General features: G+C 32.6%; 1 protein-coding gene across 22 annotated transcripts in view; it reads right to left on the bottom strand.

Annotated features, from left to right (window-relative positions):
* Positions 1-181: 181 nt before the first annotated feature.
* dop (microtubule-associated serine/threonine (MAST) protein kinase dop) overlaps positions 182-14,264 on the bottom strand; it is a 67,589-nt gene continuing 53,506 nt past the window's right edge. For 5 of the 22 annotated variants that reach the window (XM_088190672.1, XM_088190676.1, XM_088190678.1 and 2 more), the window contains 10 exons: positions 12,195-12,336; positions 11,967-12,120; positions 11,581-11,894; positions 11,239-11,365; positions 9,883-10,186; positions 9,636-9,818; positions 9,278-9,573; positions 8,006-8,161; positions 4,558-4,758; positions 182-3,410 (listed from right to left, as the gene is read on the bottom strand). In XM_088190672.1, coding sequence (XP_088046798.1) covers positions 2,024-3,410; positions 4,558-4,758; positions 8,006-8,161; positions 9,278-9,573; positions 9,636-9,818; positions 9,883-10,186; positions 11,239-11,365; positions 11,581-11,894; positions 11,967-12,120; positions 12,195-12,336 — 3,264 coding nt within the window. In that variant the 3' untranslated portion in view covers positions 182-2,023. Of the gene's footprint in view, positions 3,411-4,557; positions 4,759-5,031; positions 5,102-5,180; positions 5,314-8,005; positions 8,162-9,277; positions 9,574-9,635; positions 9,819-9,882; positions 10,187-11,238; positions 11,366-11,580; positions 11,895-11,966; positions 12,121-12,194; positions 12,337-14,264 lie in introns of all 22 variants that reach the window. The other 17 variants (XR_015810509.1, XR_015810511.1, XR_015810505.1 and 14 more) reach the window with 6 other exon arrangements.

The following is a 14,264-nucleotide window of genomic DNA, read 5'->3' as shown; positions in this document are numbered from 1 at the left end:
AGAAAAATACAATATCAAATGATAAACATTCATTTTGTTTAAAAATTTAATTTTAATAATAATAGTATGACTATTTTAATTAATGTGTTACGGGTTCAATTGTCGTTTTAGTTAAGCTCAAAAATTACATTAGATTTATTTTTATAGTAACCAAAAAGGTGCAAAAAATAAAACAAAATAATAACAATGTAAAATTGAAAATCAACACTTGCTTTTATATTTACAAAAAAAAAAAAAACATTTCATATATATATGTATATACACATATAAGACGATGCGAAAAACAAAATATTGTGGAATGCCTAGAGTGATTATATATGCTATAAAGTGCGCTCAAAAACTATGCAGACTGAGCGTGACATGTAATACTGTTTATTTTTATTTTGTCACAATAAATATGTAATATTTCAGTAATGACAATTACATGATAAAAAAATGTATATATTGCGTATTTAAAAAAAAGCAATGTTAATTAAAAAATACAAAATAAGATTTTATATAAAAAAAATTACCACATCAAAGAGTTTAATTAACATTGTCATAATTTGACGTGACATATTTAATTGACTATCATAATATAAATAATTTAAAAAATTGATTATTATTGGATATTTTGATCGGTTTATTTTTACATAACGCATAATATACACATGAGTTATTATAATAATATACGAAATTCTAACAAGCTTATATTGAAATAATTTTAATTAATTATAAATAAACAAGGAGATTAATATAAGCTAATATTCAAATGTTCTTAGAACATTATTAAAATATATTAAAATATACACATTCATATATATACTAAACTTATGAACAGCATTAGCAGATGAAATCACAGAATATATATGCTTTTACATATATACGTTTAAACTTATACATATACACACTCGTACATCGCTTCCGAAATATTTGAACTCCGTTCACGAGACACGTAAAAGCGCTACGAAGAGGTCAACGATTCAATATCGAAAGCGATTAAGAAACAAACAATCACACAATCCATTTAGCTACGTATATATATATAATAAACGAATACAGCAGAAATTGCACTTCTTCATAATACAGGATGAACCAAAATAATTTTGGTTTGCTCTGTATTTATGTATATTTTAACATCATTACGCTAAGACTTTCTAATAAGACGAAACGGTTCCATAAAGACGTTTATTCATGATTAGAATCAATCTTAGATATGCCTAAGATTTTATTAACATTATAGAAACATAGGGTTATAACTATTTTTGTGATTTCAAAAAAAAGCAAAAAGTGTTTCTTAAACTTTTTTATCTTAAATTAAAAATTAAATAATTTTATTTATTAATTACAATTATTGCTTTTTCACATATGAAGCATAACATGTGTAACAAAACTTGTGTCGACGATTGTCTAAAAAACTACCAAATCAATTACAACGTGCAGTAACATTAATAAAAAAATCTTATTTAATCCTTAAATTTTTGGTGTAAATACATTTTTTTTATATGTATATTAAAAACACCATTGATTTATAAGTACAAGCATATTATAAAAAAATGTTTCAAACATCATTTTTAAGACTACTCGTATTTTAAAAATAATTGGCATATCTAAGATCTTATTAAATGGAACCGTTTTACATTATCCAGTCTAACAAACTATACACATCGCAGCGATGATTAATCGCTTGAGATCCTCACTATTCAACTAACATTCATGCGCTTTCTGGAAGAGACTAGTCCTAGATGATTGACGTTTCAAAACATTAACGGTTCGCTATCCAGAACCAAAAAAAAAGGAACATACACGAGATGACACTCATCGTAGCTAAATTAAGCTATATATATTTATATATAATATAATAATTAGAATTGTCACAATTCCACGCAATTAAAACAGTATCTAAATACACACGTATATTTATATTAATAATATATATTGAAACTAAACATCACAGATTAACCAAGTGTCAAATCATGCACTAAACACCAAAGGGACTATAATGGACGCGCGACGCCATCTACTTCCAGAAGAATAGCAATCCTCATTTTTTCTTTTTGACCGTTTTATCTGTGAATCCTGGTACGTCTTTCTTGATGCCCGCGGATTTATCCGCGGCCGGAGCCGCCGGCTTGACAGCTTCGAAGTTTTCCTTAGCTTTAGAAATATTCGACGATGACCCTGTGGAACAGTCTTCTGCGAACTTTTTGGTCGGATCTGAAGTACCAGCTTCTTTTTTATCGATTGGTTTAAAATCACTCTTCGTGACTGGTATTGAAACATTTTTATTAAATACTTGCGACTGTGGTTTTGAATTATCGATAACTTTTTTATTATCAATGACTTTGGGAACATCAGGAGATTTAATAGCTTTAGAATCAGATTCGCTCTTAACTTTAGTATTAATATCATTCTTAACTACATCTTGAGATCGTTTCTCAGATACTTTATCTGCAACTGGTTTTACTACGTCAACTTTTTTAACCGATTCCGTTTTGATTAAACTCTTTTGCGCTTCCACTTTAATTTGCTTCCGATCATTTTCTTGTAACGATTTAAGATTCATACTTTCAAGTTTAGACGTTATTTGACCTACCAAAGACGGTGATCGTGGAATACTGACTATTTCTTCAGCTTTTTTCGTTGGAGTATCTATACTTTTATTTATTATTTTAGATAGATTCTTCGGTACGTCCGATGCCGACGAAGTATTAGAAGAACTCGTAGTATTCGGACTGCTCGAACTAGTCGAAGATGTTTCAGAAGTTTTAGTGGTATTCAGCGAAGAGTTCATATCAATGCTAGTGTTCATTTCTTCAGAGCGACTCCTCTGCTTGATCTTATCGTTCTTGTTAAATACATGAGGTACTCTCACGTTATCCGTTAGTGAAACTTTTAAAACTTGCTTATCGGCTTCGTTAACCTTCTGATCTACTCTCTTATCGTCGAGATGGGAAGATGACGAAGTGTTAGTCGGCGAGTCTTTTTCTTCAGCGATCCTCGGTAGCATCTCGACGGGAGCAGTCAAACTGAGTGATAATCTAGATTGAGTGTTATCCATGACCGTGAACTGTCCCAAGTCGGCGTTCCCTTGATTCGATATAACGTTATCGTGACATAGATCTATGTTTTGATCTTGCGATATGTTTTGCTTTTGCAATTTCTGTTGCGGAATGACGACGGCGAAGCTGGAGTTGGACGACGGACCGAGACTGTGTTGGACGGAACCTCCGAAGCTGTGCTTGCTCTGATCGGGCGGTTCTGGCGTTCTATCGAGGTTTTGCATCGGAGCGGTGGCCGCTGAGGGTAAAGGACGCCAGAGAGCAGAGCCTCCTTTGCTTCGGGAAGGATTCGGAGTGGACGAAGCGGCTTGGGCGCAGCACAGCGGAGATATCAAAGCGCATTTGCTCTCCGCAGATCTGGGATGGAGTCTAAGAACAGAATTAATATCATTAATAGCGAGTAATAAGAAACTTTATTTTGGAGCAGTAACTTTGACTTACGTAATACAGTTGCTGTTATTTTAAACTAACATTAAAAATTGACTAGTAGAAAGTGACAATCGAACAAAGGTGCTTTGACAAACAAGAATACAAGAGAAAATGGTACATTCGAAAAATGAATATTTGAAGAGCGACTAAACTTACAATGACTACGTAGACTTTTGAGAACCATTAGCGTTAATTACCGTAAGTACAGTATTGTTATACGTATCCTTTATCATCATCAATATACAACACAATGGTTTTGCTTATAAAGAGCCACCCGGTAGACATATTCTTTCTTCGTTATAGGGGTTGTCAATGGATATAGCTAATTAATGTACATTACATCAAAGATTTACAATGTTCCATTCTGATATTCTTAATTTTGAAAATGAGATACCTAAGACCAAACTGAAAGATGTAATAGAAACAGATACAAACAGTTGTGCTATCTGACAATATTGCGAGCCTATCCGAACAAGTTGGCCCTAGAACACCTTGATAATGACCATGTATTATTATGCTGACCATCTGTCAACATAAAACTGTATGTTGAAATAAGTTTCTTTATTCTCACAAAAAAACATTGAAAAAAATTTAAATATTTTGAAATATCAATAAACGAAAAAAAAATTGGGGGGTACCCCAATTGTACGACAAGTGTAGTGGGGTACACCCCAAGTGCACCCCAAATGTACCAAATGAAACCAACAAATATTTGGGAAGAAAAAATTAAGTTTCTTAGATTATATAGAGCGTAATAATTAAAAATAAAATAAATAAATGTCATACTTTGCTTTTTGAATATGAATGTACCATATATGGTACGGCTATATGGCATACCGTACCATATATGGTACGACTGATTCTCAGCAACCCTTGCCTAATTTATTTTTTTACGTATTTTTTAGATGATATTTGTACCTTTTTAATTCCATTTAAAATAAAAAATATAAATAGCAAAAATTAGTTTCAGGTCTAAATGAGTTGATATTATCTGTTCTTTCTTTACTTTGAATTTGGAATCGCTGCACTAAAGAATTGATTTCCTGTTATATCTTAACTAAAATAATGCTTGAATATTCATAATTACCGATCAGGACTAAGAGCTCTCCGCAGAAGTGGTGACGCTGGCTCTCTTGGCCAAGCGCGCGGAGCGCCCTGGGCCCTCACATGATGATCGCGTCCACGAGTGACTCCCGGAGCCGAAGAATTATTCCCACTTGTATTTGAATTTTGATTAATTCCAGGAGGCACTGGAGCATGATGGCAAATTGCTAGAGGCGATGGCGATCTAAAATCATCATTATATTAATTGAAAAAAGCGTTCAAATAATATTGAAAAAATATAATATTAACATAACATCCAATTACTTACATCTGTATTAGTCATGACACTTTATAATAAATTAATAATAAATAAATCATGCATATGGTAACATAGTTAATTACACAAATTAATTAAAAACCAATGACGTTTTACAATAATTGTTATATAATATTAATCGATGATTCGTCACACACACCTATGAACGACAAAAAACATAATCTCGTAACGCGTTGTTACCTGGTGTGCGTAAATAAATCATAACTTGGTAGCAGACAGGGGTACAATTACACAGTCGATACTAACCGACCTATAAATTAAGAAAACACGTGAGTTTCTTTTAGACGAGACAATTTTAGATTAAAAAAATAAATAACAAAAAAACTAACAATCCAGAAACGAAGCAGATGATTCATGCCAAATATTTTAATTTCAAAAACATACTACATAGATTGAGTAAGTGATGTTTTTCTGTCTCTTGTATTTTTTGTTGCTTTTATTATGAAAATGTAAATTCAATATCTAAAATAATACATAATGAAATTTAGATTTGTAATTTGTTTGCAGCTTATGGTACATAGATTGTTTTTTAATTAAAACAAAAAATTAAATTCCCAGATTTACTAAAATATATTGAGATAATGTTTTGCAAACAACATGATTAAAAAGCAAAAATAAGTATAATAATAAAATGCAAATATGCACTACATAACACATCAATAATACCACTAAGTTACAAATTGTATTATTTTTTATAACGATAGAAGTAGAAAACTTAAATTGCCATAAGTGTCATTTTTTTATATACCTTTAAAACATTTTCCCTATTTTTTTTTATTTATTTTTCATACATTTTTTATTGTCCTAATAAATAGTACTAATAAAAATTCACTGCCACAAAAAAATAATGTTTAACCATTTCAAATAATGACGTCATTATTGAATAAATAATCAGATACGTTTTTTAATTTTTTATTTGCTTCAGTGGAACATATTTTTTTTCTCTTGAACTTACATTATTTATTATGAAATACTTTGAATAACTAAATATTTAGATAGTAATCCCGAAAAATTAATATATCAACCCTTTTAGAAAAACAACCATTGTCCAAGCATTTTATATGAATAGTTAACTGAGTAATAAAATGTGATATATCTCAATTATAAAACATCAAAAAATCTTATTTACAGTGAGTTCTGGCGTCATGAAATTTCTATGTCAACGCAACTATTTTCAGCTCGCAATGTTTAGTTTCCATCATAAGTTAAAGACGAAACGCCATAATGAATTTTGAATCCTGGACGGAGCCGGGTAGTAAATTATTAGTGTATATGTTACAAGAAATTTTTCAGTGAAAATATATTTTCACTAGTAAATTTATAGTTGATTAATAAATTCACTGGTCAATATTAGTGAAACTGTATTGTTACATATACGTTCAGAACATTTTGGTATAATGGTTAATTTATTTATGTTATGTTTTAGTTTAAACAGCATATAATTTCACTAGCGCCGTCTTTAGTTTAAACAGCATATAATTTCACGTGAAAATGTATTCGGATATGATTTCACTGAAACGGCGATGAAAATATAACTTCACTGTAAAATATTATTGGAGTTATGAATTTTTTAACATCTGCAAGATGGCAGATCATGCTGGCTAACTTAACCGAGATACAGTAAAACCCCCTACAGCGTTCCCCCGTATTGCAAAGTTTCCTAGAGTGTATGTGGCAGTCCCTCCTATAGCGTTCCCCCATATAGCGTAGTTTTTGTTACTATTTGTCCCTAGACTTCACTACACGTATTCTGTGACGGGCGAAACGCCGCTGCGCTATAACATTCCAGGGATATTCATCACGATACAGTAAGAAAATATTTATTTTTGTACGGCTATGGAAAAAATTATGATAAAGCAAATCAACGTACATGTTTTTTTAATGTATTATATATACACTTTTCAGGGGGTTTCAACCATTCTAATTTTTTTATAATAAAACTATTTAATTATGTAATACATATCTATTACAAATCTATTAATGAATCATAAAATATATTTAAATATATGATATGACACTTTATACCCAACATTCAAATTTTAGTGAATTTAAAATAATACGTAATCTTTCTAAGCTTAGCTAATTTTTATTTCAAAATTTAAATACAAACCCATGTAAATACAATAATAAAGTGAAAAATACATATTTTATTATAAAATATAAACCAGCAATATAACAATAATAAAATATCTTTATAGCATTTTTTGCATGTCATGTGAAATTTGGTCACCCCAAACTGACTACGTTTTAGTTTTTGAGAAACAAAAATAGGTTTAGTCAAGTTCTACACGTATTAAAAATTATGTTTCATATATTAACAAAGTCGTTAATGGCAACCCTGGCGACGTTGAAAAGAAGTACATTAATTTTAGCCATTTTTAAGACAGCTTTTCAAGCGGTATTAACTTTAAACGTTCACCTAAATAGGCCTGTAATATTATTTCGATGCGTAATTAACAGATTCTGAAAATATGTATATGGCCCCGTATGTGGCTCTTGGCATTACGGTCGCATAGCGTAGAGCCCCGTATGTGGCGTGTGGCATTAGAACAGTTTAAAAATGTTTTTTCATCTACTAGTACATTTTGATATTTTATACATTAACCCTATGGTTGCAGAGCTTTTCAGGAATATTATCTAAATATCTATATAGTACATAATAAACAAAATATGTTATTTACCCCTGAAGCATATTAAAATGTATCTGATGCTTTCATCAATGATGACTTCGGATCTGTCATTTTTTATCAAAATATCAAAAGTCAATATGTCATATTTTATTGAATAAAACTCAATTTATTTCTTAAATTGAAAAAAACTGTATCAAAATTTATGGCTAGAATATACACTAACAAGTAATTTAGTATTTAGTGATTTGGACATATAGCAAATGAACATGTTTGAACTAATAAATACTAAATTACTTATGTTTGCTAATCGAAAAAGATCATACTTCTATTTAATAGCTAATACCATTACTTAGCGGTATTCGTTTCTAAAAGTTTAAATCGCAAAATTAAAAAATAAAACCAAAAACGACAAAAATTACACATCGATCGACATATTATATAAAAAAACTACAAAATAAAAAAAATCAAACGACAAAAATCAAAAACGACACAAGTTTTAAAATGTCAATTGTAGTACACCATACCTCGTGGGGCTGGAGGCCACCGGTCCAGGACTGGGTGTCCTAGCCAGCGGCGACAACGGTATATGACCGGCCGACTTGCGACGAGCTCCCGTCGTTTTACCGCTCGCTCCGCCAGCCCCCCCTAACTTATGTTTAAGACCGTGAAGTGTGGATGGCCTGAATGATAAGAGGGAGGCGAAGGAAAAGAAAAAACAGACGGTTAAAATGCCATTAGTATAAATAACAGAGTAATTAATGTTGTTACGGTCAATGTAAAAAAATATAAATAAACAAAACGCCGCCGAGATGAGTTTTTCAGAATTCGGTCAATAGTCAAATTGATGTTTCAATAAATGTATATATACAGTAATCCGATGTGTTGTGTGTGTGTAATAGCAATGTGACTCGGTTTAGTAAATAACGTGTTTAAAAGTAGCCATATTTTATTGTGAAGAATTGTGTATATAAGAGATGATTCGTTAGAAATCGATTCCTGCAAAATAAGATAGCTATAAATATCTAAGATCGTAACATCTAATAAGATTGGCAACGTGATATGAGAGTGAATCAAATGAAAATCTTAAATTTGCGATACAAATTCAGTGCTGTTACATATGATTTGAAGAGTGGCAGTACGTATTAGGCATGCAAAATAGGCACAGCAGTAGCTTAAAAAGACCGCAGTTTTAAAATATTTAATTTGACTCATCCTTATATTTGCATACTTTTATCAAAATATAAACGGTGCTTGCGTAAGTTGGCAATTCTCAGAAAATACTTTTATTTTTATTTAATATATTAGATAATTTTTTTCTTCAATCCACTTGTATTATTATATTATACATAGTGTGCTACGAATGTGTACGTGTCTTATATAATAATTTGGATCACTGTATATAAATTTATGATGTGTTTGTTATATAATCATATCGTATTATATCATACAAAAGCGAGGGTGTGAGATACTGCATATATATCTAATCTGTAAAGTGAATAAGAAGCGCGTGACAATGAGACATGCTTTTCATTTCAATGATAATCGATTGCGATCAATGATATATATCCTCTGCATGCGTCGGTCTTATTTCATCCTTAGATTATCCTTTATGCAGTATTGCTCCTTCATCCTCGACGATAATAACAAAACCAAAAAACAACCGCCAACCTTCAGCAAGCGGATTAAGTATATTAACATATAAATAAAAGCTTTATTAAACCTCAACTGCATTAAAATAAACGATGGTTTAAAAAGCTCTCGTGATGGTATTAAAGATTTTATAATCATAATGGTACCTTTGATAGTGGTGTGCCACTTTGCTCGGCGCAGGTTCGCCGGGAAGTAGGACTCTCTCAGTGGCTGGACTCGCCGGACTCGCTGGACATGCAGCTATTCCTCCAGGCGATGGTTCGACAGTTTGAGTCATGTTGATTCCGGGACCGATTAAAAGCGAGGGAGGAGCTGAGTTTAAGCCCGTGTTTAAGATTAGGGAAGATGGGGGTCCGAACGACATGCGTTGCGGCGGACTTCCGAACCGAGGAGCTGCAGGAGCCGTACCACTGACCGGAGACGCTAATCCGGATGAAACCATCTAGATTTTGAAGTGATTGTATTAGAAGCGTCTTTACAAAATTGAGCGTCTTTATAAATTACCTGTTGAATTTCAGCCGAAGCTCTCTTGTTTGATATTCGCCTGAAGAGTGAAGCTCTACGCCTCCGCTCAGGCTCGGCTCTCCTTTCACCGGTCGCTGTTCCTCGCCTGCTCGCCCCAGGCAATCCACCGCTCGGTCGTCCCACGGCTCGTCCTTGCCAAGCGCCACGTTTACGACCACCGGACTAAAAATCGATTCCGATGTTATACTCATCTTCAAATTTGATTAATCATTTATTTTTAACCAACCTGAATGGTAGTCTGATCGAGTGGCAGAGCTCGAACGGAAGCTTGCCGTGGACTGGCCAACAGCAGACGCAATACGTTCGTGTGGAGTAGACCAGCTACCCAGTGCCCGTTCAGCCACACAAGCAAATCTCCGGCTCTCAATCCGGCCTGCCAAGCTGCGCCGCCCTCGCTAACGGCCGACACCAAATGATGCATTGTGTAATAGTCGCTCTCTCCGAAGTACACTCTAATAGTGTGGATGGTAAATCCGAACCCTTTCGGACCGCGCCTGATCACCATCGGAGGCTTTGACATTTGCAGCAATCTGAAATTTAATATATCAATGAAGTAAACCCCCCTATAGCGTATGAGTCAGTCCCTCCTATAGCGTTCCCTCGTATAGCATTATTTTTGTTACTGTTTGTCCCCTGACTTCTCTAGACGTATTCTGTGACTATAATATTCCAGGGATATTCATTACAATACAGTAAGAAAATATTTATTTTTGTATAGCTATGGAAAAAATTATGATCAAGCAAATCAATGTATACGTTTTTTTAATACATTATGTATACACTTTTCAGGGGGTTTCAACCTTCCTAATTTTTTATAATAAAATTATTTAATTATGTACTACCTACATATTTATTACAAACATTATATCCAACATTCAAATTTTAGGGCATTTAAAATTATACGTAATCTTTCTAAGCTTAGCTAATTTTTTATTTCAAAATTTAAATGCAAAACCCATGTGAATCTGCTGAATTAAAAAAATGTCAAGCACCATATTATAAAATTCGAGAAAAAATACAGGCAGAAAATAAAAAATAAAATTATCCTATTATTAATAAAAGTGATGATGAAATTAAGGTATTAAAAAGGTCTCGATGGAATGTGATATTAGATTACACTGACGGTTTAAGATGTTTAACTTTTATCATTTCTACCATTATTGTCTGTTTTTAATATAATTAATAGATTTTTATTAATATCCTAAAATAACAGAAACTGCAGAAAAAGTTTAGTAATTTATATTTACTTTTTATTATTTATTCATTGTAGGCTTACGCATTTTAAGAAAATAACTCAAAACTGTTGCATTTGACTCCACTGGCACTCGCAAAATCAAGGACATTCTTCGTGCTCTTGTTTACAAACTAAATACAAGGGCATTTAATAGATCAAAAAAGTTTGATTTGCTGATTTCGTTAAATTCACAAAATACAGTTGAAAGAACCTAACCTCAAATTTTGTATGGGTGCCTAGTCCCCTATAATGTAGTATTCCTATAACGAAGTTTCAATCTCTATGCTATAGGGGGTTCGACTGTATTATATTTATATGTGTGCAATATTAATTACTTAATATACTAACCCATGATTTTGAATGGATAATGGAGCAAAGCCTTCTCTGCATGGAGATGAATCACGACTCGAGTTGGTGCTCGAAGTGTTGCCGGCTGGTGGTGATGGAGCGCCAGCGACTGAGCAGAACGAATCGTCTGAAATTATATGATCGATTAATTGATATTAATATAAAATATTTATATGTATGTATAAATCCACAAGCTCAGATGGGGAATGAGAAAATATTAAACGGAATAAAAGCAAAGACAGCACTCTTATAAACACACTGATTACCTTGATTCAAATTATTTGGTCTCATTCTCATATTCAACTGGTGGAGATATACCATTTTTCAAGTGGCAAAACTAACCCGATTGTATTATTAGCGACAGTCCAGAAGCAGAGGCACTCTTCTTTACATGCTTATGAACAGGGCTTGGTGCAGACACAGCCGCAGCGCCGGCACTGTTAGTGGTATTAGTATGGATCTGTACCGCAGATCCTCCGGCGGCACTCGTATTGAATGTTAACGCAGTACCTGCTGGCGTCGTGGTCACAACTGGCGCTACACTCGTCGAGGACTGATTTGACAATATGGTGGAGTTGGCGACGGCTGTGGCTTTGCTCGATCCTGACGTCGAGAGCGTCAGGCTGGTATCGTTGAAAGAGTTGTTTGTATCGATACTGAAAAAATAATCATGGTTATAACATGCTCGGTGATTAATGGATGTAAATATATAATTATATTATTTTTACCTAGAGACATCGTCCTCCATTGATATTGAGAACGAAGGTGCTGTAATAGTGTAAGATCCTCCAACGAGCGGTGAGAAATGAAGGTTTTCTTTATGTCCCTTTGAGATACCGTGGAGTTTTGGTGTGCTGCCCGGTACTCCTAAGCTCAACGATCCTGTAATAATTAAAAATATTAGTTCAAACTCAATGATCCTATGATAGATCTCTGTCGTTATGTTGGATTCTTACCAGACATGTTATGTCCGCTGCTGCCACCATGCGTTAGATTATTCGTACGCCTCTTACGAGCCAAATGAGGCGATACGTCATCGGAATCCGTTTGAGAAGACTCCGGAGTAGAATGAGGAGGAGCACGGCCAGTGTTATAGAACTGTAAAAAATAATATTTATTATATTGAATCACACTATAATTTATGTATATGTATAAAAAAAATAACATTTTAATCGAAGCCATAAAAAGTTAAGTCAAATATTAACCCTTTCACTGCGGATGGCTTATATAGAAGTCATTAGGAAAATCGCTAGTACTCATTGGGCACCTAAAGGTGCCATAAACCTTTGAGCCTAATAATATGGCATCCACATATTAACAAATTTCGAAATAGCGTGCAAAAATATCAGCTGCAGTGAGAGTGTAAGTCTAACAATACCAGTTTCCAGTAATTCTGTTATGTAACATAAAAATGACCGCATCCTTTTTTTTACGATAAGGATGGCTGGCGAAGTGAAAACAAAAGTAAGTATTGCATACATGAAATACTTTCTAATATTTGCACATTTTTATTCATACATATTTTTACCCAAATAGTCCACGGAATATGCTTCACTAATAAAATTGACTGTTTTTTTTTATTATTACTTCAGCTCTACTTTAATATTTCGTATTTTTGACAAATAAAATTAGACATATATATTTTATCTTAATTTTGATCTTTGAAAGTAAAGTTTCATAATGTACGACGATCACGTCTGAGACACATCGACACATGTCTCAGATATGAAAGACATTTTACTTATCTCTAATGGTTTATTACACATGAATAATGTATACAATAAATTAAAGTTAAATAATAAAATGATTTGTCTTTAAAACGAAATAAAAAATCAAAAGTAACTGGTGGATTTTATCAAAATATATAATATATTTAATATGTTACAGTGAATGTGTATTTTTCAGTGAAGTTATATTTTCACTAGTATAAATATAATTTCACTAACTGTTTCAGTGAAATCAATTAACTTGTTATGTGTCGTCCTACAACTATTTTTTAAAATGAAATGAAGTTTAATAAATGGCGTCACAACTGTCAGTTAAAGACCACTACTTACGTTGCCTTTTTTACACGTTTCACACCTGTCAAATTATAGTTTAGATAAATTATATTTTCGCTAGTAGAAATGTATATCGGCTTGTATTTTTCAGGGAAAAATTTTAGTACGGTTGTGGTGAGAATTTATATTACACGGGTCAGAATTTATATTAAAAGGTCAGAATATAATCCAGAATAAATATTAGATGGGTAGAATTTAAATTATTTGTTTTTAATTTATATTAAATGGTAAGAATTATTTTGACAGATGGTCAGAATATTTATTATAGTTCATTGGTCAGTATTTTTATTTTATGATCTGTATTTACCTCAAGGTCAAAATTTCTCAAAATTAGGAGCATAAGAAAACCACTTGTAATCGTTGCGATAAAATTATTCACGAGAAACTTGCTTAAAAGATCTTATAAAACTGAATTATTTAAGTCCCTTTTTTCTCATCAGATGAAAAAATGAACGGTATCCGTTAACAGTTTCAAAGCAATTGCACGAAAACAGTAAACAAGTACCAAACAAAATATCCCTAGAATGACGACGTCGCCTATTTTTGCTTATAATATTGCAGAATATTTTTTAAAACATACTTGTACGTCGCCTATTTTTGCTTATATTTTGCAGAATATACATACTTGTACTACATCTATTAACCCTTTGGATGCCGGGCATTTTTGGAAAAATGTTCCAGAACTGCCGGGACTTTTTATTAAATAATTAAAAAGTCAAAATGTGTATTTTAGTTTGTAAGCATACGGTCGCACGTGCGACGCTGTCTGCAGCGAACTTGACCTAATTAATGATGAATATGCGATTGTGTGTTATTTTAGTTCGTATCTACGCTGTAATAAGAGTCATTATCGCATGAAGTATTAAAAATTACGAGATGTGAGCGGCGGCGCTCCGACAGGAATCGATAACAATGGTATATAATATGTTATTTATTTTTAAAATGTAAATAAAACTTTTCGTAAAT

This window comes from Plectrocnemia conspersa, unplaced genomic scaffold (assembly GCF_051122295.1).
Source record: "Plectrocnemia conspersa isolate PC_06_02 unplaced genomic scaffold, ASM5112229v1 ptg000008l, whole genome shotgun sequence".
Lineage (NCBI taxonomy): Eukaryota > Metazoa > Arthropoda > Insecta > Trichoptera > Polycentropodidae > Plectrocnemia > Plectrocnemia conspersa.
Note: the sequence above shows the minus strand (reverse complement) of the source record. Positions and strands in the feature narration are given on the sequence as shown.